Genomic DNA, 21,912 nt, shown 5'->3' with positions numbered 1-21,912 from the left:
TGTTGAACAAGGAAACATCACATGTGGTATGCTTGAGAAAATTTGCCTGGATGGTTCCCTAGCAGGCACTAGCTAGGGGACAAATGAGTGATGACATAGAGACTAAGTATGTGTCCAGGATGAGGATGAAATGGGAGAGGAGGGAATGGTAGCAGTGAGGTTAATAGGATTTCAGGATTTAAAGGGAAGTTCAAACTCACAACAAGATTTTAAGGTAAGATTATTTGGATGGTGAGCCATTCCAATCTGTTGAGACCTCTGGAGGTCAGGCAGATTCAGAAGCTAAATAATGAGATAATGAGCTTAGCTGTAGTACAGCCACAGCAAGCAGCTCAGTGCCAGGCTGTCACAGCAGGTACTAAGCCAAGTTGCTGGACATGAGTAGTTAGTGTCCAAGACCCTGAGGATGTGTTTACTTCCTGTGGACAGTCTGTTTTCTCCAGCTGCCTAGCATGTTCAATAATCTTACATATTAGCGTTGCATTTGTGCTCAGGAATTTAGACATAAATGAAAGCAGCATAATTTATTTTTGAGATCTATTTCTCTCAAAGAAAATGTAGTGTGCTGAAGTCTTGTCTGTGAGGGCATCAGGCCCACAACACAGATTGGGCACTGTCTGCTATAATATATAGGGCAAGCTATTTTTAAAGCTTGTGATTGTTTCAGTAGCTAGGAAACAGACAGAAAATGAATGGTTTTTGTGAAAGATATAGACAGTTGCTAGAAAGTATATTCGCATTTGTAGGAAGAAGAGTGCCACACTGGAATTGGCCCCCACACTGACAGTGCTACCCTGAAACCTTGCCAGGCCATAAACGTCTGCAAGACTTTTATCAGCTTTTCCCTCTTTCCTTTCTACTTCCTCTTTAGACCCATAAATAAATGTGCATGTTGTGCATGTGCACGCACACACAAATTCATATGGAAATATAGTTTTTTGGGGGGCTTGGGACATGGCTCAGTAGTTAAAGGTGCTTGCTTGTGAAGTCTGACAGACTGGGTTCAATTTCCCAGTGCCCCACATAAAACCAGATACACAATGTGGCATATATGTCTGGAGTTCACTTGCAGTACCAGGAGGCCCTGGCAAACACTCATTTTCTCTCCCTCTTTCTCAAATAAATAAATGAAAATATTTTTAAGATAAATACAGTTACTATAACTTACTTGTTATCTGAAAATGCATCTCAGCTGTATAGATTGCTAATTTCATTTCTGTACTCAATCAAGAACTGGTATTGTTCATGTCTCCTTCCCTTACTTGCCAATAAAATCTCTTAGGGAGTTTGACTCATTAAAGAGAGAGAGAGAGAGACAGAGAGAAAGGAGAAGGAAAATAGCACCTTTCTGAGCAATAACTGAGACTCTTGGGGTACAGGGACCATGAGGGAAGGCAGGTGTATAAACCCCATAGAGTAAATCTTCCACAGTGGAATGTTTCTTTATGTATAATGAATATTTTACACATACGCACACATTTCAATCTATTTTGATATTTATTAGAAACTATAGTTAAAGGATTTTTCAAGTAAATACCTTCATAGCAGGATGACAGAAGGGATGTATGAGACATACACAAGTATAGTACAAGTGTTTCATGTCTAATTACATTTTAATGACTTTTTATTCTAAAAGTAGTACACACATAAGGAAAGGGCTTAAAATCAAATACATCAAACTCTTAGTGTTTATTTTCAGGGCTTTGAGATAGTAAGTTTTTAAAATATTTTTTATTTTATTTGTAAGCTGAGAGAGAGTGGATGCAACAGGGCCTCTTGGCAATGCAAATGAACACCAGATGCATATGCCATTTTGTGCATCTGGTTTTAAGTGGGTACTAGGGTACTGAACCTGAGCCAGCAGACTTTGCAAACAGGTCCCTTTAACTACTGTGCCATCTCTCTAACCTCAGAAACTTCAGCTGTACTTCTGAATTTAAAGTTTTTAATATTAATTTTTATATTAATTATAACAGGTCATTCTCTTTTATTCCCTTGTCCAGCTCCAGTTACCCTGGAGACCCTCCTCAGTAAGGTTATAATATTTTTATTTTTATTTTATTTTATTTTATTTTTTTATTGACAACCTCCATAACCATAGACAAACTATGGTAATTCCCTACTCACATTCCCCTTCACAACTCCACTCTCCCATCATATCCCCTCCCACCTCAGTCAGTCTCTCTTTTATTTTGATGTCATCCTCTTTTCCTCCTATTTGGCAGTCTAATTTAGTGATGAGTTCCTTGTAGCCTCTGGATTTCTGTTTTGATAGGTTTTGATTGATCACTGTGTTTGTCACCATCAATCTGGAGATGGTTGTCAGGCTAGCAGTAAGAGTTCATGTCATTCCTTCCCCTGCAATTTCTCCTGAGCCATGGCAGATGTGGTAGAGATGGCACATCTCTGGTAGGCAGTCAGCTAACTTCTTGTCTTATTGATGGATCTTGGTTAACCTTTGTTTTCTCTGCCATCTATAAAATAGGATTCTCCAAACAAGAGTGAAAACACCTTGAGTTAAAGTTGGGGGGAGTATGCAAATTTGAGAGTGTGCAAGCACACCATTTTCCACAGAGCAGTGAAGGCTTTTCTCTAGAGTCTATGAGTTTTGAATTTAAATTTATAAACAAATAATTTGAAGTAAGAACAATCATAGTCATGCATGAAGAGTTCAGAGAGGGATAAAGATAAAATTAATTTAGTATAATCCTACTGCACAGAAATAACCAACCCTCTTTTGATGTAATGTTATATATGTAGTGGAAGGATGAGTAGGTAAGGTGTACAATGGCTCAATGAGTGGAAAGACTTAAAAAAAAAATTGCCTGGTGTGGTGGTGCACGCTTTTAATCCCAGCACTCGGGAGGCAGAGGTAGGAGGATCACCGTGAGTTTAAGGCCACCCTGAGACTACATAATGAATTCCAGGTTAGCCGAGTAAGACCCTACTTTGAAAAACCAAAAAAAAATTTTTTCTATTATGAATACTTTTGTGTCTTTACATAAGTGTATCATGATCATTTTTCCCATGTCATCAAAGGTTCTTAAAAGCATGAATTTAACAGTTGCCTAATATTGTTTTAGGCATCTCCTTATTTACTGTCATTTATTGAAATCAAACATTTATATTTTTGGCATGCTTATAAGTGGCTATGGTGAATAATCTTATGTCTAAATAAGTTTCTGAACCTGATGTCAATTTTTTTCTTTGTTGCTTCACTTGTTTGTTTGAAACACCTTTTAAAAATATTTTTGTAATTTTATTCCTATGCTTTTAAATTTTTTATTATCGTGAAGCATTCTGTTCTGTCAATAACATAAGATGTATTGAGTTATTTGCATGTTAAAATTCAATAATTTTTATAAATTATCTTAGTTGATCTACTGTTGCAGTCAGGTTCGCATTGCTGGTAGAAATCACCCAACCAAGAGCACCGTGTGGGAAAAACAGGTTTATTTTAGCTTACAGGCTCAAGGGGAAGAAGTTCCATGATGGCAGTGGAAAATGATGGCATGAACAGAAGGTGGACATCACCCCCTGGCCAACATAAGGTAGACAATAGCAACAGGAGAATGTGCTAAACACTGGCAAGGGGAAACTGGCTATAACACCCATAAGCCTGCCTGCCCCCAATAATATGCTGCCTCCAGAAGGTGTTAATTCTCAAATCTCCATCAGCTAGGAACCTAACGTTCAGAACACTTAAGTTTATGGGGGACACCTGACTCAAACCACCACATCTACCAATGTTACTCCTGTTTTACAAATGAAAGCAACACTAGCTTGATAGAGCTCAATCAACCAACAAGTGATGAAGCGGAGCTTTGAGCTACAGCACCATCCTCATTATAACTAGCCTTGCCAGACATAGGATGTGTACAGTTAAATAAGGCCTATTCTTCATCTCTTTACTCACTCACTAGTACTGTGCTTTGATGAACTATATGAGTTAGCTCACCTGCCATAACATAATGCCACAGGCCAAGTGGCTTTAATAGCAGAAATTAAGTTTCTCACAGTTCTGAAGATATAAAGTTCCAGCTAATTCATTTTTTAGTGAGTTCTTCTGGTCAGCCAATAGCCATCTCACTGTCTGAAGAAATCACATCACCTGACAGCTGAGAATAAGTTTGCTGGTATCATCTTTCTGGTGCTTTTAAAATGTATTTATTGGAACTGGAGAGATGGCTTAGCGGTTAAGCACATGCCTATGAAGCCTAGGGACCCTGGTTCGAGGCTTGATTCCCAGGACCCATGTAAGCTGGATGCACGAAAGGCACATGCATCTGGAGTTTGTTCGCAGTGGATGGATGCCCTGGCACGCCCATTCTATATCTGTCTGCCTCTTTCTCTGTGTGTGTCGCTCTCAAATAAATAAATAAAAACAAAACAACAACAACAACAAAAAAGCTATTTATTTGCAAGCAGAAAGACATACATGCAGACAGAGAAAGAGAGTGAGAGAATGGGTGTACCAGGGCCTCTAGCCACTGCAAATAAACTGGGGGTATTGAGCAATTGAACCCAGGTCATTAGACCTTGCAGGCAAGCACCTTAACCTCTGAGCCATCTCTCCAGCCCCAGGAGGTGCTTATTTTAAAGCAAGGTCTCACTATGTAACCCTGGCTGGCCTCAAACTCTCAGTTCTCCTGCCGCATTCTTCTAAGTAAGCGTTGGTAGGATTACAGGTGTACATGTGCTTGGCTTGCTAGTCCTTCTTATCAGGGTACTTCTACTGAGTCAGAGCCTCATACCCTTAGAGGCCCCATCTCCAAATATACGGTCAACATATGAATTTAAAGAGGACACAAATGTTTAGTCCTCAGCATTTTGCCAATCTAACTTCTAGCAGGCTCAGAGGCTCTACTTCTACATATATATTACATATGAGGTTTCAAAGACAAAAATTAGAAAATATATTCGCCCACATTTTGAAAGCTGTCATTTACTTCTGCCTAAATTATTTCCTAGAACAAAAGATCTGGTAGTTTAGGTCATGTAGGTAGGTCAGCTCAATATTTATTCATACATCCTGGAGCTGAGTTTAAGTAAACTCTTACTGTATCAAGTCCCTAGGTAAATTGGTAGCATAGGTTGCATCATGATCAGCTCAACTTGTAATAAAAAATACTCATTGTCCAACCTCACAGTGTTATTTTCTAACCATCCCAGGATGAAAAACCAGATCAGTGAAGTAAAACCATTTTTTGTAGCTGTACCAGGAAGAAATTGCAAGCATATTTTTAACTTAAATATATATATATGTGGCAGGTGTGGTGGTGCATGCCTTTAATCCCAGCACTCAGGTGGCAGAGGTAGGAGGATCACTGAGTTCGAGGCCACCTTGAGACTACATAGTGAATTCCCAGTCTGGTTGGACTATAGTGAAACCTTACCTTGCAAAACAAAAACAAAAACAAAAATAATTATTGGGCTTGGCAGTTAAGGCCTAAGGACACAGGTTCAATTCTCCAGTACCCATGTAAGCCAGATGCACAAGGTGCTGCATGCGTCTGGAGTTCATTTGCAGTGGCTGGAGGCCTTGGTGTGTCCAGTCTTTGTCCCTCTTTCTCTCCATCTCTAATAAATAAATTTTTAAATTTTTTTATTGATAACCGCTATGCATATTCACACAGTACATTGATCTAATACCCTCTTACTGTCCTTCTTTGTCCCCTCCCCCGTCCACCTCTAGTGAATCCTTTCTTCTTTCTAGCTAGCTATGTGTTGGATGTGTTGTTTTATTTTTACCTTCTATTATACAGGTCTTTTGTAGATAGTGATAGCCACTGTGAGGTTGTGAATGCAAGCACCACTTGGTGTCTGGAAGACAGCATTCTAAAGCACTCCTCCCCTTCCTTTGGCTCTTAATATTCATCTTGCCACCTCTTCCCCAATATTCTCTAAGCCTTGGAAGGTGCAGACAGAGAAGTCTCACTTAGTACTGAATACTCTCATCTGTCACTCTTCTCAACATTTTGATGAGCTTGAACCTCCCCAGTAGTCACCTGAAAAGAGAAGCTTCTCTAATCAAAAGTGAGGGCAGCATTAGTATATGAGTATAAACATAAATATGTAGAGGGCAGTTGGGGGAGTAAATAATTTGTCCATTTAGCCAATCAACAGTAGTAGCTTCCCGCAGGACTTGGGACTTTTCAGCCATAGGCTTCCGACTAGGTTTTCAGTATCAGGCACTAGTTTCTTCTGGTGGAGTGGGCCTCAAATCCAATCAGACAACTGTTGGTTACCACCATAACATACATCCATTACTGCACTAGTTGACATATCTTGCCTGGCTGGCTAGTTGTGTAGATGACAGAGTTCACTGCTGGTTAAGATTATTGATGAGTTTTGTCCCCCTTGCAGGCTGTATAGCAGGTTTTAGCTAGTCAACAAGGGGGAGGCTGCTAGCTCAGCTGTACTTTGGTTTCTCAGTGTCCTGCAGCCCAAGTGTGTGGTGTCCTCCACAATAGGATCTTACCATCTAGTTCTGATTATCAATGAAGAGCCTTGGAAATAACATGTATTGTTTTGGAGGCCTCATGAGCCTTGCTGACCACAACTCACTGGAAGGTATCCTACCCCCAGTATTGGGAATTTCTGTAAGAAACCTATGGCTTCTGGGTGCAGCATTATCTACCCCCACAGGTTCTACTTCTGCCCTTGGGTATATGTGTGTATTTTTGTGTATATGGGTACCCAGAGTCTTTTGCTACTTCAAACTAATTCTCATTCAGCTTTTATAGAGCCTTGTCAGCAGGCTGTGCAAGGAAGTGCCTTTAACTGCTGAGCCATCTCCCTATTCCTCTCTTTAAATTGTGTGTGTGTGTGTGTGTGTGTGTGTGTGTGTGTGTACACGCGCCACACACACTTTTTTTTTAAGATATTTTATTTATTAGAGAGCGAGAGAGAATGGGCATGTCAGGGCCTCTAGTCACTGCACGCAAACTCCAGACACGTGTCATCTTGTGCATCTGGCTTATGTGGGTACTGGGGAATTGAATCTGGGTTCTTAGGCTTCATAGGCAAGTGCCTTAACCACTAAACCATGTCTCCAGCCCAAATTAAATATATTTTTAATTAGCAAGCAAACTTCAACGTATACTTCAATATGGCTTATTCATATCTTTAGTTTTGATTAACCCTTGCCCCCCACCCTTTCCTCTCCTCAACCTCCCACCCCTGGCAACCATTTTTTGATCAGGCAAGTCTAGTTTAGATGAGGAGATAACTTTAAAAATAAATTGTATTTATAAGTAAAATTGTAAACTCAAAGGAACTTCAGAGTATTTAGAGTGACTCAGGAAGAGATGACTTTTCTTTGTTAAGGAATAAAGCACCTTGCTTATATGACTTGCACTGCAAGAAGTGTGAGATAAAATTTTGACAGAGGCTGCAAGTGTAAAAATGCTCAGTAGGTAATTTCTTAAGCTCATTTTCTCTGTTGCTTTATTCTTTTCTCAGTCATCAATGACTAGTTTTAGCAAGCTGTTAGTAGACAGTGAGGAGCCTAGAAGCATTAGTTATCTATGGGTTATTCTTTTCATGCAATAAAACTCACACGAAGTCAGAAGGAAAACTTATCTGTGGCTCACCAAGGATAGAATAAGAGTTGCTGGCCAGATTTCAGACTTCTGTTTTCTGTGCCATGGGAACATTTGTGTGATCTGGAAAGAAAGCATACACAGTTTTGCTTCACTCTTCCCTTCATGACCCTGCTGCACTTCAGCCACCTTATCCACGCAAAGGCTTTATCCCCAGAACCTTGTTCATGGACTAAGCATTACCTCCTCCAAACAGACAAAGCTCTGAGTCACCCAGCTCTCCCTCTCCCAACAAAGGGCCTTGTAATGCCTTCAGCTAGCTGCCATAAGAGGAAAGCTTCCTGTACCTGGCACAGGGCTATCCCACGTCACTTCTCACATACACAAGCTGCTCCTGCTTCCAGTAGAAACAATAGCTCTACCCAATGTGTTCCAGGTGAAAGAACTGCTGGCTGCTCCTGAGCAGCTATTCATAAGAGAAAACAGATTGATTTCCACGAGGGAATAGTTAAGGTAATGAGGTAAATAATTGCCTCCTCTTTGGGGCTTTTATCAGCCCGAAGAATTCAAAACCACAACTCCCCTTTGTGTGCTGTTTCGCCTGCCATTAGCTAGCTTGCTTGGCAGCTGTGTTGGAAGGTGGAGCGCTTGCTCAGAAACTGTTGAGTGCTCTCTGTGGGATAGACACTATAGATGTGTTAACTGCTAGAAGGGAGAGAAGTCCATGCCCTGGAGTTTATTAAACTGCTGGAACTTGGGGATCTTGGGTGATTTGTTACTCTATAATGAAAAGCCTGGGTTGTTTGCCATTTGAATTTTTTTTTTCAGTCTTTTTTATGCTGTTTTCAAAGAATTCTTACTTTCTATAGCTCAGTCACATAGAACAAAGTTAAGACTAAATCTGATTAGCAGGCACTTGAAGTTTTGAACATAAAAATATATCCAGAACCTTCCAGTATGTTTTGTGGTTCAAATTAGAAGAATGTTGTTGACTACTTTTCTCTTAGCTATGAGTCAATGGCTTAAAAAGAAAAAAAATAAATAAAAATAAAAACTCATCCTCCTGTTTCTTTCATTTTAAATATATATAACTGGTAGGCTTCAAACGTACCCCTATTCATCTGTAAACCACTAAAAAAAAAAATGTATTGTAATAGTGATGATTCAGAATAACCTAGGTTGCAGTGCCAGTTTGGGTCATAATGGGTTTCCTCCCATTGCAGTTGACTCACTTTTATTTCTAATTTATGTGTTAGTCACTAGAAATAAAAACATGTACTTTTAATATTTGATTTCTAGTTTGCCACAAGTTTTTTGATTTTATTTCTCGAGCTAAGAAGAGTCTTGCTGTAGCTCAGGCTGACCTGGAATTCACTGTGTAGTCTCAGGGTAGCCTCAAAATCATGGCAATCCTTCTACCTCTGCCTCCCAAGTGCTGGGATTAAAGGCGTGTGCCACTACACCCAGCTGCCTCAAGTTTTGACATCTTTTAGCATTGTGAAGATCTCATTCTGAGATCTCAGCAGAGCAACAACTGATAGTTTTCTCTCCTACACATGACATTTAGGTAAATGGCTGTCTGCTTGACCCCGTGCCACCCATCCTGGTGAGGAAAGGGTGCCAGTCACTGCCCAGCAACATGATGGAGACCTCCATTGATGAAGGGTTGGAAACAGAAGGAGAAGCTGAGGAAGACCCCAGTCATGCCTTTGAAACTTTCCATGCCACACGCAGTGGACAGCGACGGCACACTCTGTCAGAAGTGACCAACCAGTTGGTTGTGTTGCCTGGGACAGGTATACCAGAGAAGATCCAAGTTAACCCCCCTAGAGTTGTAGTAACCCTGCAAACCAAGTCTAGACCTCATTTGTTTATAGACAGATGCCACAGTTTTGTGAATCAAGACTCCTCAGCAGCTAATAGAACTTAACAGGAAATATCTTTGAGTTGGCTTCCCTTACTCATTCAGTGTGTTTTGAAAGGGACTATACCTATTGAAGCTGCCAGACTCTTAGTGACTGCAGTTTCTAAAAGGTTCTCCCCACCAAAATTGAAGATGATTCTGTAAAAGGACTCTGAAAAGATTAGTGTTTGTTTGCACAGCTGGAGATCAAACTAAAAGTCTCCAGATGGAAGCCAGGCGTGGTGGCGCACAACTTTAATCCCAGCACTCGGGAGGCAGAGGTAGGAGGATCGCCGTGAGTTCAAGGCCACCCTGAGACTCCATAGTGAATTCCAGGTCAGCCTGGGCTAGAGTGAGACCTTACCCCGGGGGAGGGGGGGGAACGACTAAGATGGAAAGTAATTGAGGAAGGCAGCTTATGTTGACCTCTGGACTACACATGCATACACATAAAGAAGATGCTATTGCTTATAGTTGTATGTGCTCTTTGTTTTCTCTTAAAGGAAAAATTTTCTCCACAAGTGACAACCCCTCCCTTGACAGTGTGGACTCTGAATATGATATGGGGTCTGCTCAGAGGGACCTGAACTTTCTGGAAGACAGCCCTTCCCTGAAGGACATCATGTTAACCAATCAATCCTCACCCCGTATGGCATCTCCTTTCGTGAACCTGAGACCTACCAACCCAGCCATGCAGGCTCTGAGCACCCAGAAACGTGAAACCCATAACCGGTCCCCAGTGAGCTTCAGAGAGGGCCGCAGGGCATCGGATACTTCTCTCACCCAAGGTGAGTGAGTACTTTCTCCTCTGGCCATAAAATAGTGATTGAAACATTTGAAGGGGAGTTGGTATGAGCCTGTCATAACTAAAAGGTCCATTTTATCGAAACTATTTGGTCTTTGTGCTTTCAGGAATTGTAGCATTTAGACAGCATCTTCAGAATCTGGCTAGAACCAAAGGAATTCTAGAATTGAACAAAGTACAGTTGCTCTATGAACAAATAGGACCAGAAGCAGACCCTAATTTGGCATCAGCTGCTCCTCAACTCCAAGACCTCTCAAGCAGTTGCCCTCAGGTATGCAGGCCCTTCCCACCATGTCTTTGAGGCTGAGTTTACCCTAAAAACTTGTGGGTTTTGGTTAAAGAACTTCCTCCAGACCTGGACAAATAGAGTATGGGAAAGCCCACAGTCAATGGTTTCCTTACACCCAACCACACTGTTCCCAGATATGCAGCACCAGGTGGAGCATAGACAGGCCCATGCTGGGGCAGATCATAGGTAGATGACTCTCTTGGTCTCTCCTTAACTCCTCGCTACACATGCACACACATCCACTCATGCATGCACACACATGAAGGATAATGAACATCACCCAAATGAGATGCTTCTTGTCACTACTTTTGACATGAAATCACTTTATTAAATATGAAGATTATTCATGCTAAAAATATAATAAATGCTGCTGTTTATCCAATGATTTCTTTAACAATTTATTTACTTATTTAAGACAGAAAAGGGCAGGCAGAGAGAGAAAAAGAATGGGCATGCCAGAACCTCTTGCCACTGGAAACAGTCCAAATATATGGGCCACTTGGTGCATATGGCTTTATATGGGTGCTAGGAAATTGAACCCAGGCCATCAAGCTTTATAAGAAGGTGCCGTTAACCACTGAGCCATCTCTCCAGCCCTCTTCAATAATTTTTTTTTTCTTTTCACAATTTTTATTAACATTTTCCATGATTATAAAAAATATCCCACGGTAATACCCTCCCTCCCCACCGCACTTTCCCCTTCTCTTCAATAAATTTTATAGTGACCCTATTTTCAATGCATTAAGGATACTATCCAAGCAATAATAGGAACTTTTGTACCCTTTGTTCTAATACTGACTAGATATTAGTTGCCTCAGATAGCACAGGTTAGAAAGTAACCTTCAACCTACTAGTTATGTAAAAGCTTTGAGTGTTAAGCCTTGTAGAGTTGAGATTCCTCTTGGTCATTTGCAAAAATGCTTAAACTAAGAATGGGAATGTTCATGGAAAATTGAAGTTTCCACTTCCTTGCTCTTCAGGAGGAAGTTCTTCAGCAGCCGGAAAGTGTCTCCCCACTCCCTGCCAACATGCATCCTCAGCTTTCCCAGCGGCAAAGCTTGGAAACCCAGTACCTGCAGCATCGGCTCCAGGTGGGCTCCTTCCACTTCTTAGTCCAGGTCCCTTGGTCTCTCTAGTCTGTATTTTTGCTTGGTTTTTTTTCTTAGGATAACTAGCAACATGTTTAATTTAATCTTATACTCCGTGTTGTCAGTGAGAAAGAATATGGCCCTGAGTGGTAGGAGAGACCTGGTGTTTTTGTTTCTAATTTTGTACTAATCAGTGACTAATAAGTAAGATGGAAATGTCAGGTATTCATAATGTTAATATGGGCTGCCTATGCTATATATTAAAACTTGAAATAACAGTATTGTTCCCATGTAAAATGAGTCTTTAGGGCTGGGGGAAATAGTTCAGTAGATAAAGTGCTTGCCTCCCAAGTATGAGAATCTGAGTTCAGATCCCAAGTACTCATGAAAAAAAAATACCAAATGTGGTAGCACTTGCCTATACTATACTTCCAGTGCTTGAGGGGTATCCATAGGGTTTGCTGTACAGTCAGGCTACCTTAATTGAAAAGCTCAGGGCCAGTGAGAGACTGTTGCACAAGCTGTGAACAGCATTCCTGAGGATGATGCCCGAGGTTGTCTTCTGCTGTGCATGTGTGCTTGCACACATGTATGGTAATAGTAGAATGAAGCACTCATTTGGCAGGGTTGGGACCTTCACTGCTAAGAATTCAGTCCACTCTTCTCTGTTCTCCGTGGACCTTGCAGTTCTAGAGGACCTGTAGAAGTGGGAAACTAGAAGGTCAGAACTAGACCCAGGCCTGCTGACCTGATGCCATTCTGATCGTGGATTGTGGAGGCCACAGTTGCACTGTCCAGATAGAAGCAGTCTTGAAGGGTGAATAAACTTGGGCTGCATCCTAGGTGACAGCATATGGTCATACTCATGTTTTTCTGCTTGTCTAGAAGCCCAGCCTTCTGTCAAAGGCCCAAAACACTTGTCAGCTTTACTGTAAAGAAGCGCCTCGGAGCCTGGAACAGCAGCTACAAGAACACAGGTGAGGGAGTCTTTGCCCAGTGAAGACACTTGCTTTCATGGCAGCCTAAAGAATGTCAGTGTGCTGTCCTTTTCCTATGGCTACTTCTACCAAGAATGTAAGCTTTGGTGTGTGGCCAGTCTCTCAGGCATAGCGCTAATCAGGCTATTCCAGCATTCATGGAGTCTAAGCCTCACATACAGCAGCACCTTCCAATATGTACACTGTTTTCCTTCTCTTCTAGCACTTCCCCTATAGGGTATGATCAAACCTAAGCTTTCAGAGGCAGTGGCCTAAAGCAATTTAAATGGATCACACTGCCCAGGGCTCCCTCTTAGTGTTGTCATGCTCACTGGGCTCATCGGTAGAAGCACTTTGGCCAAGGTGCCATAACCCATCGATCTATAGTTACCTACAGAAGCCAAAGTGTTAGGTCTTCTGACCAATCCCCATGAGAAATGGGCCTCTCACTCTAAAGAGAGAGAAGTTTAAGAGAAAATGCATGTGTTCTCTGAGCTCTGAGGGTCAGTCAGATTAAGGGCAAAAACCAAGATCAGGTGTCAGAAACTCTTAAGTGAATCCTCCTCACTTTTTTTCCTTGTATGTGTAAGAGCAGTGGTTGGGTATGGTGATGCATGTCTTTAATCCTAGCTGTCAAGAAGCAGAGGCAGGAAGAACACAAATTTGAGGCCAGCCTGGGCCATTTAGTGAAACTGTCTCAAAAACAAAACAGAAAGAAAGAAAAGGTGGGATTAATGCCTGGAATTGGATTTACACTATAGTCGCCTTCACTTGAGATATAAGTTTTCTCTTTTGGTGCTGCCACTTTAGGCTCCAGCAGAAGCGGCTCTTCCTCCAGAAGCAGTCTCAGCTGCAGGCGTATTTTAATCAGATGCAGATAGCAGAGAGCTCCTACTCTCAGCCAAGTCAGCAGCTGGCTCTTCCCCACCAGGAGACTCCACCACCATCCCAACAGCCCCCACCATTCAGCCTGACCCAGCCCCTGAGCCCGGTCCTGGAGCCTTCTTCTGAGCAGATGCAATACAGCCCTTTCCTCAGCCAGTACCAGGAGATGCAGCTGCAGTCCCTGCCCTCCACACCCAGCCCCCGGGCTCCAGCTCCATTGCCCACACAGTTGCAGCAGCAGCCACCACCCCCACCACCACCTCCACCACCGCACCAGCCAGGAGCTGCTCCAGCTCCCTTACAGTTCTCCTATCAGACTTGTGAGCTGCCAAGCACCACTTCCTCTGTGCCAGACTATCCCACTCCCTGTCAGTATCCCGTGGACGAAGCCCAGCAGAGCAGCCTCACAGGCACAGACTGTCCTGGGAGCTCAGGACTTCAGGAAGCCCCTTCCAGCTATGACCCACTGGCTCTCTCTGAGCTCCCTGGACTCTTTGATTGTGAAATGCTAGACGCTGTGGATCCACAACACAATGGGTATGTCCTGGTGAATTAATCTCAGCACAGGAAATAAGGTGGATCTAGTGAAGGCAGACTGTATCTTTTAATTTTTTCTTCCAGCCTTTAAATTTAAAGCTTATTTTCTTGCCTTTTTCATAATGAGGAAAACAGATTTCCCAACTAGAATCAGAGGGTTTAGCTGGAGTGGATGTTCCTTCTGGCTCTGCCCTACCATAAAGATTTCTGTGGCAAGGGCTTTAAAACATGGTTGAAGGCTGAAGCTCATGGCTCATGCCGTTAAAGTGAACAAGCTCTAGGGGAGGTACCATCAAATGTCTGTATAAAGTGACACCATTCAGACCTAGGTTTGACACAACAGTTAATTATCAAGGGAAACCTTGGCCAAAGCAGGGGGAAAAAATGTGTGTACTACGTTTATATACATAGGGCAAAACAAAAAGAGGATATAATTCCCTGAAACTAAGTAGAAGCATAGTGAAGAATGCATGAAGGAAATTGATACACAGGAAGTAAAGGAAAGTTGTGCTTTCTCATTAAACTATAAGCTATTAACTGCTGGTGCAGGTTGTCCCCAAGATCATTGCAAAGTAGTGGAGCATGAGCTGTGTTTCAGAGGCCACAAAGTAACAGCTGGTACTGACCCCTGATCTTCAGTCATCTCTGGGAGCAAGTCATACACCTCTGCAAAAGTGCCCCTGGATTACCACCTGTCAGAATGAACTCAGGGTTCCAAAGATGCTACCTTTAGAACCAACAGGAGCTCCACCACAGTGGAGGCTAGGAGCAAGAAACAAAGTAGCAAGAGCACCAGCCCTGTGCCAGGAAGCCAGGCTATTCCTGCACAGTCTGGCAGGGACTTCAGACTGGAGCAGTCAGTCTCCAAGGACCTCTTGCCTCTTCTACACTGTAGTAGTTGCTTTGACTCTCCACTATATGTTATTAGTAGTTTCTTGAGGGATTAGACATTTTAAAAGACATGAAAAGTGAACTTTTATGTCCCATGTGAAGTGGTAGTGCTATGCCTTCCCCTTGTCACTGTTTATTTTCTGTAGGACAAGTTTTCCATTTATGTCTGTGCTAAATCCAAAGTCACCTCAGTTTGCTTTCCACCACGTGGGAGTTGGCATTCTTGGTTTCCTTAATGTTCTTACTTGTGTGAAATGTTCAAGTATTACAGCAATATTCAAAGACCCACAGATATATTAACTACTTAAGCAGATCCTTTGCCAAACACACTATATTCCTAAACAAAGTTAACCCATACAGTTTATTATCAAGTGAAAAATACCTGGTATAGCTACTTAACTATATACCTGAAAGTGCTGAGTACTCTGGCATTTGGACAGAGACTTACAGGTATAAAAACTCAGTATTATTTATAAAATATACTTTTTGTCCTGTAGAGTGGCTGGTCCTATCAGCAAGTGAATGCGCTAAGCACAGAGCATCTTCCCTAAAGCACAAGAAGAGCCACTGCCCTGATGCTGCGTCTAGAAACACCTTTAAGTTGCCTTTTCTCTCTGTAGTAAGTGTCTAGACAAGTGAGGGAAGTCTGCAGAGAGCCAAACTGGCCCCCAGCCCAGCCAGTATTGGTGATTTGAGCAGTTCCTGTGGCTGGCCAGAGACTGTCAAGTTGTTGTGCTGCCCACTGGTACCAAGCTGCTTTGCCAAGGCACCCTGGAGTTGGGCTGTGGGTGTCCACAGGAAAGGGTAGTAGGCAGGACTATCATTTTTTATTTATTTAATAAGAGTAAAAATCCAGGAAGGATGAATTTTATTCCTTTTATGGAGGAATGATTGGTTGCATGAGATAGAATATCATTTCATTTAAGAGATCATTTCATTAAGATCTCTCATCTGTTTTAAAGCTTTGCAAAATAAGCCAGTTATAAAACAGGATTTGATTTGTTTAGAGTGGAGGAGGGTGTTTTCCCAAAATATGCTGCAGAAGCACTGTAATATTGACTAAATGAAAAATGCCTTCCAGATTGAAAATGGGGGCCGCTCATTTCAGGACTGCAGGAATGGCACCGCTACAGATTGGCATAAACTCCTGCCCCCCAACAGGGCCGTGAGCTGCTTAGCCCAAGAGGAGCTATGGCAGGACAGTTAGGCAACAGATGAGGGACCGTGGAGAGGCTGTCGGAAGGTTGAAGGCTGCAGAGAGAAATCAGGAAGCACTGAGCAGCAGCCAAGCCTGCTAGGCACTGAAACAGCAGTGGTGAGAGGACCATCTCCAGGCGAAGAGCAAGACCAGCCTGCTGGAACCTCTATCTGTTCACTGAAGCAGACATCGCTAAGTTCTATAACCACCTGCATTTCCTGAGCTGGAAGCTGGTAAGAGGAGATTGTCTGTGTTGCTGTCCCCTAACTGGTGACCCATGAAAGCTTCCAACTTGTTTTCTTCTCACAAATGCTAAAGTAACACTAAGAAGACAGCCCACTTTTGATGAGGGGCAGCTTTGAAATACTGCTATGCTTGCCTGTCTGTTTCACATCAGCAGTGTGGACACTACTGTATAGTTATCCTTAGCTTTACTGTCTTGTCAGCCAGACTCTTCTGAAGAGACTTTGGTGAGATGAACATTAGGTAAAAATTTCATTTGGCAAAACGTGCAATAAGTGTGGTACTCTTTTATTTTTTGCTTATGATCTTTTGTTAATCCAGGGGTATTTACTCTCTGATTTGGGGAAAATGAACTAGTTCTGCAATTTCCAGTTGGGCAAGTGTGTCTCTAGTATTTACATGCAATTGACATGCTGGTCCCTGTAAAGCAAATAGAGGGTGTTACACAACAGAAAGAGGGTGGGTTAGGGGTCCCATTCTTAGTCTCCAGGGAGCCCTCTAATCAGTCCCAGCCCCTCACGCTATGCTGGTTAGGCCTACACTACCCTCCTGCCACCTTGGAAACAAAGAAGAGAATAGTTCTCTATGTCCACAGTCCTCCAGTACCCACCGAAGGGGAGATAGTAGGAATCCTCCAGAGGTCTAGAAACAGTGAGCACTGATCTGCACAGACGCCTTCCCCTGCATCAGAGTTTACCTCCTAGGAAAAAGGCAGGCTCAGAAGAGGGCTTAAACCATATCCTGATGTCAAGAAGGTGGAACTGAAGTCAGCCTTTGCTTCTCTAATTCCCTTCTGACTCCAGTAAGTGAGGGGGGGGGAGCTCTGCATTGTTCTGAAGGGGAACCAGCCTGTGGAGCATCACATTCTTCTATCTGCCCACCACTCCAACAACTAGGGCTCTCTGCAGCAAAGCCTCATCACAAGCCTGACCTCTCCAGCTGCACCCATCCCCTAGTGCCATTATACCTAAAGCGGGGACACTAGGAAATCCCTTGCCCAGGTGATAGGATGGAGAAGAAGCCTGTGTTCTCAATGACACGCTAGAAACTGTAGGAATTTGAACAGCAGCAGCTCCTGTCAGTTGATGAAGGGCCCCAGATATGCAGGTGGCTCAGGATCTGGGGACCTGGTGAGTGCTACTCCCTCTCCCTTCAGCCTCTAGGCAAGCCTGCTTTCTAAACATACTGGGATCAGAGTTTCTCTGCTCTAAATGACATTTCTAAACCTGTATCAACAGTTATTTGAGCTCCCTGTTGGCTTAAAGAAAATTCTTACTCCAGATAACTTGTCACATTCCTCCATTAGATACAGTATGTAGTGTCACTTGACCACACTGGTCCCAATGGGCACTTGCAGAGTTCCTTAGCTGGGGCTGACCTTTTCTGCATTTGTGCCCTAAGCTAGGCTGCCTCTACTGCCTCCTCAGAAGCCACCCGAGCCACTCAGTCTCTTTGTGCCTAGACATCACAGGTTAAAAACTATAGAGAGCTGGTAATAAGTTAAAGACATTGTTTAGGTAGATTTCTTTGATATTTGTTGCTTCTGGAAGTTTTCTTTTTTTTTTTTTAACAGAACTAATCTTGAGAATGATTTGGGGAAACAAGGAGTATCAACTGCCTTTTATTCTAAACTGGACAAAATTTTCCAAAAATGTATAATCCCTTCCAAGAGATCCTTCTGGTCCCATGGCCCAGAGAAGTCTCTGGTCTCCCAATACTCTCTCACATTTATTTTTATCCACTTACATGCTAGTCTAGCCATCCTGGATGCACCACCAACTTGTGTCCACATTTCATCTGGGCAGTTTCAACACACTGGGCAGAGTCGGACAGACAACTATATGGACTGACAAGGAGACAGCATCACTTCCCAGGGACTTAGCTAGAGATGCTGAGGGCTCCTGCTCAAGCATTCAGCTTGCCTATCCCAAAGGGGTAGCTTCTTTCTTCACAGCAACTTACCAAGCACTTTCACAAGGAGTCTCTTACCACCCTCTCACCAGTTCTAAAGAATTAGTTGGGGGATAGGCCTTATTTTGCAAAGCTGAGAAAAGCAAAGCTCTCAGAAGTATACACAGCTTGCTGGAGTCCTAGAGTTCATGAGTAGAGAGGGCAGGACAAGCGTTTTAGTTGACTGGCTCCTCATTTTGGTTCTCTCATGTATCGCTCGCTCTCACTCCCTCTCATCAGAGCACCTCTTTTCGAAAGTAAACAGCTATATCAACAAAGCCCCCATTGTGGCCAAGCATTGGCCTAATGGAGCACTGCCTCTGCATCTGTACCCTCCACTTGACAACTGCCTGGCTTTGGGCCAGAAGTGCCCCTCAGGTGATGATTGCAGTAATCTAGCTGGTCCTTCATTGGACCAAGTCAAGGGACAGATACCACAGATTGGCCATCCTCTTGTCCATTCGACTTAGATAAAAATGTTTACTTGTTCCAAGTTACACAGTATAGTGATTTCCTCTAGAACTGTGTAATAGAACACCCCTCTCCTTAATTGCCAAGGAGCCAGATTGCATATGAGCCCACCATTTAAGTCAGAGATGCAGCCCCTGGGGAGGGGTTTATTTGACCCAGGATTAAAAGATAGCATGCTTTGATTGGATATTTTGTCTTTTCAAATGGGCAAGTAGGGAGAGTTTTAAAAATGGAAGTACCAAACAGCATCATGTAAAGCTATGACCCCAGATGGAATAATGTTACATTAGCAAATACAGATAACTGGGCTTTGCCATTGGCTATGTGATGCCTATCTGCTCAGGATTTGCTCAGTCAAGGAAATTCAAGTGGTAATACCTTCCCCGTTGCCCATGGAAAAAGAAATCACCTCTTCCAAAATCTCTGAAGGGGAAAGAAGCAGAGAGATGGGGGTTGGGTTATCTTTTGGAACTGCAACTTCAAAACATATGTGGTGGAGATATTTGCACTTTGTAGGAAGGGCAAGATTGTTTGCTTGTGGAAAGGAGGATGGTCTTGCTGGATGTTTGGTCTGTGAAAGAGTTACTTTTGATAAACAATCTAATTGTAGTTATTTTTTTTTCTGTGTGCTTTTTTTAATTGCTAAGAAAAATGGTGACTTCAACAGCTTTGATATTTTGAGTGCAAATCATAATAAGTCCAATGTGAAAAAGAAATTAAAAGTGTAACCTGTCACTCAGTGTTAGAAAATTGCCTAAAATGTAGTTTAATAAATGAACTTTGTACCAAATGGTAATTTAAATGGGGTAATTTTCTGCAAAGAAAATGTACTGTTTTTATGGTTCCAACACTCTTGAATTAAAATAAAAACAACTTGTTTTCTAAGAGCCTGGTGATATGAATGTCGGACTAATGAGATGATAGTCAGGCTTGGGTGGAATTTTAAAGTGCGGAAGGTAGCTCTGTTCTCCGAACTGTGGTGCTCATTTCAGACTGCAGAAAGGACAGTGGATAATATGTTCTCATTGACGTCAGCAGGGTAAATAATACCTTGTTCTCAATCGCCTGAGTACACGTTAGCCACTACAAATCGCTGACAGAACACTGCTAACCGCAGCCTGCACACAGACAAGCCTGATTAATACTCCTTGATGGCAGTCTCGGGACAAAGCCCATCAGGGCAGGTAGTCTGGGCAAGGGCCTCTGGAACAGCAGCAAGCACATGTGGTTCTTTGGCTCCCCCTCAAAACAAATGATCTGCAGGGTGGGAATGGGAATGGTGGTGCTCCAAGCTGCCAACAAAAGAACATTGCTACTTAGTCACAATGTCACCTTTTCTGTGGAGTTTGTGTAAGACACACACACACACACACACACACACACACACACACACACACACGGACTCCTCACAGGGATCCAACCCTGTGCCTTCAGGATACTGTAGAATCCCTTTACCAAATTGCTTTGTATGTTCTGGACTTGTAGAGCCAATGAAAGGGCAAGACTAAATCCTGCTTTCTGGAGGGAGTTCAACTGAGATTTGGTTTCCTTCACTTCAGCCATTCCCCTCTGAGACTGGTCCCAAACTGAGGCTAAGCGCCTGTGAGTAGTGCAGGTGAGCAGGGAACATTGGGAGAGCAGAGCCTTCACAGACCTCAGAGACTCAGTCCTGTCTTCAAACAGCTCTTCCTCTTGGAAGAGAATTCAGTCCCAATGAGTTTATTTATTTACGGTTTCAGTAACTGTTTGCAAACTTTTCCCTTTCCCATTGAATGTCTCCAAAGCCAACCCTGGTATCCTAGAGGTAACAATAACAGGTGTGCCAGCACACTAGCTAAAAGCTCAGAGGCCAGTCAGGCCCCCTCATCCCCCTCGTCTCAGGACTTCTTTCACTTCTGTAACTCTGGGGAGCCAAGGGCACTGTAAGAGAAAAAGCGGGTCTGTATTTTACCCCTGTGGTCTGTGCCTAGTGGGCTCAGGGACAGAAGAGACCAGCAGTAGTCACACTTCCAAAGTCTCCCGTCATCAAGCCGCCAGGCACGGGCAGTCCTGGGGTCTGCTCTTGGGTGCTGATCCTTTTTCGTTCTGCTCCGCTACTTCTTGACTGCTGAGAAATCTTTGGAGTCTTCCCAAAACAAAGCTCTTTCACAGATGCCCACTTGGGACATACCGTTTCCAGGGTTTCGGTATACTTAGTTCCTGAATCCTGAGGCGCACCTTAGGCTGAGAGGAAGAACCTCTTAGGCCCCATACTCTTCAGAATTAAAGTTCATACAGTGCCCCTTCCTTCTGAAGGGGTTCTAATCCCGTTTTAAGTGGATCTAGGTAAGGAGGAGCCTTGCTCAGCCTGCAGCCCAACAACAGTCCTGAGAGCCAGAGCTTGGCTTTGTGCACTGGCTGTTTTTTTTTTTTTTAATCTTGTTATTACTTTTTTCTAACCCCTTTAAAAAAATATTTTATTTAGGGCTGGAGGGATGGCTTAGTGGTTAAGGCACTTGCCTGCAAAGCCAAGGACCCACATTAGCCAGATACACAAGAGGGCACACAGGTCTGGAGTTCCGTGTCTGTAGGCCCTAGTGTGCCCATTCTCCCCCCAACACCCCGACTCTAATAATTAAAAAATTTTTAAATCTTAAAAGATGTATTTTATTTATTTATAAGCAGAGAGACAGTGGGCACTCCAGGGCTTCTAGCCACTGCAAACAAACACCAGATACATGTGCCATTTTTTACATTTCCTTTATGGGGGTATTGGGGAATCTAAGGCTTTGAAGGCAAGTGCCTTAAACGTTGAGTCATCTCTGCAGTCCCCCCACCTTCTTTCTAGTGTATGAAATAATGGGCTTCATTATGACATATTAACACATGCAAATCCTGTACTTTGCTCTTATTCAACCCATTACTCCCAGAAAGCATGGGACACTTTATGATCTTCATGCTCTAGAATCTTGACTATTGAGTGACTACCATAAAAATCTCATGCATAGACCATAGCTGCTCTATCTTGGGGACTCGTGAGAGGATGGCTCTGCCTCTCATTTTGGCTCTAGCCAATGATTTCAAAGGTTGAACAGCTGTTAGGAATATGAAGTACTACACATAGATTCTGTTGAGCAATGTCCAGGAAGAAA

The 21,912-nt window shown here is 42.9% G+C and overlaps 1 protein-coding gene across 2 annotated transcripts in view; it reads left to right on the top strand.

Moving 5' to 3' along the window:
* Sik2 (salt inducible kinase 2) overlaps nt 1-19,666 on the top strand; it is a 144,186-nt gene extending 124,520 nt beyond the window's left edge. Inside the window, exons 10-16 of one of the 2 annotated variants that reach the window (XM_045145672.1) lie at nt 9,112-9,340; nt 9,951-10,235; nt 10,360-10,523; nt 11,522-11,632; nt 12,515-12,606; nt 13,417-14,028; nt 16,001-19,666. In XM_045145672.1, coding sequence (XP_045001607.1) covers nt 9,112-9,340; nt 9,951-10,235; nt 10,360-10,523; nt 11,522-11,632; nt 12,515-12,606; nt 13,417-14,028; nt 16,001-16,088 — 1,581 coding nt within the window. In that variant the 3' untranslated portion in view covers nt 16,089-19,666. The remainder of the gene's footprint in view (nt 1-9,111; nt 9,341-9,950; nt 10,236-10,359; nt 10,524-11,521; nt 11,633-12,514; nt 12,607-13,416; nt 14,029-16,000) is intronic. The other variant, XM_045145673.1, reaches the window with a different exon arrangement.
* The last annotated feature ends 2,246 nt before the right edge of the window (nt 19,667-21,912 follow it).

This window comes from Jaculus jaculus, chromosome 3, assembly GCF_020740685.1.
Source record: "Jaculus jaculus isolate mJacJac1 chromosome 3, mJacJac1.mat.Y.cur, whole genome shotgun sequence".
Lineage (NCBI taxonomy): Eukaryota > Metazoa > Chordata > Mammalia > Rodentia > Dipodidae > Jaculus > Jaculus jaculus.
This window is presented reverse-complemented; position numbering and strand designations above follow the sequence as displayed.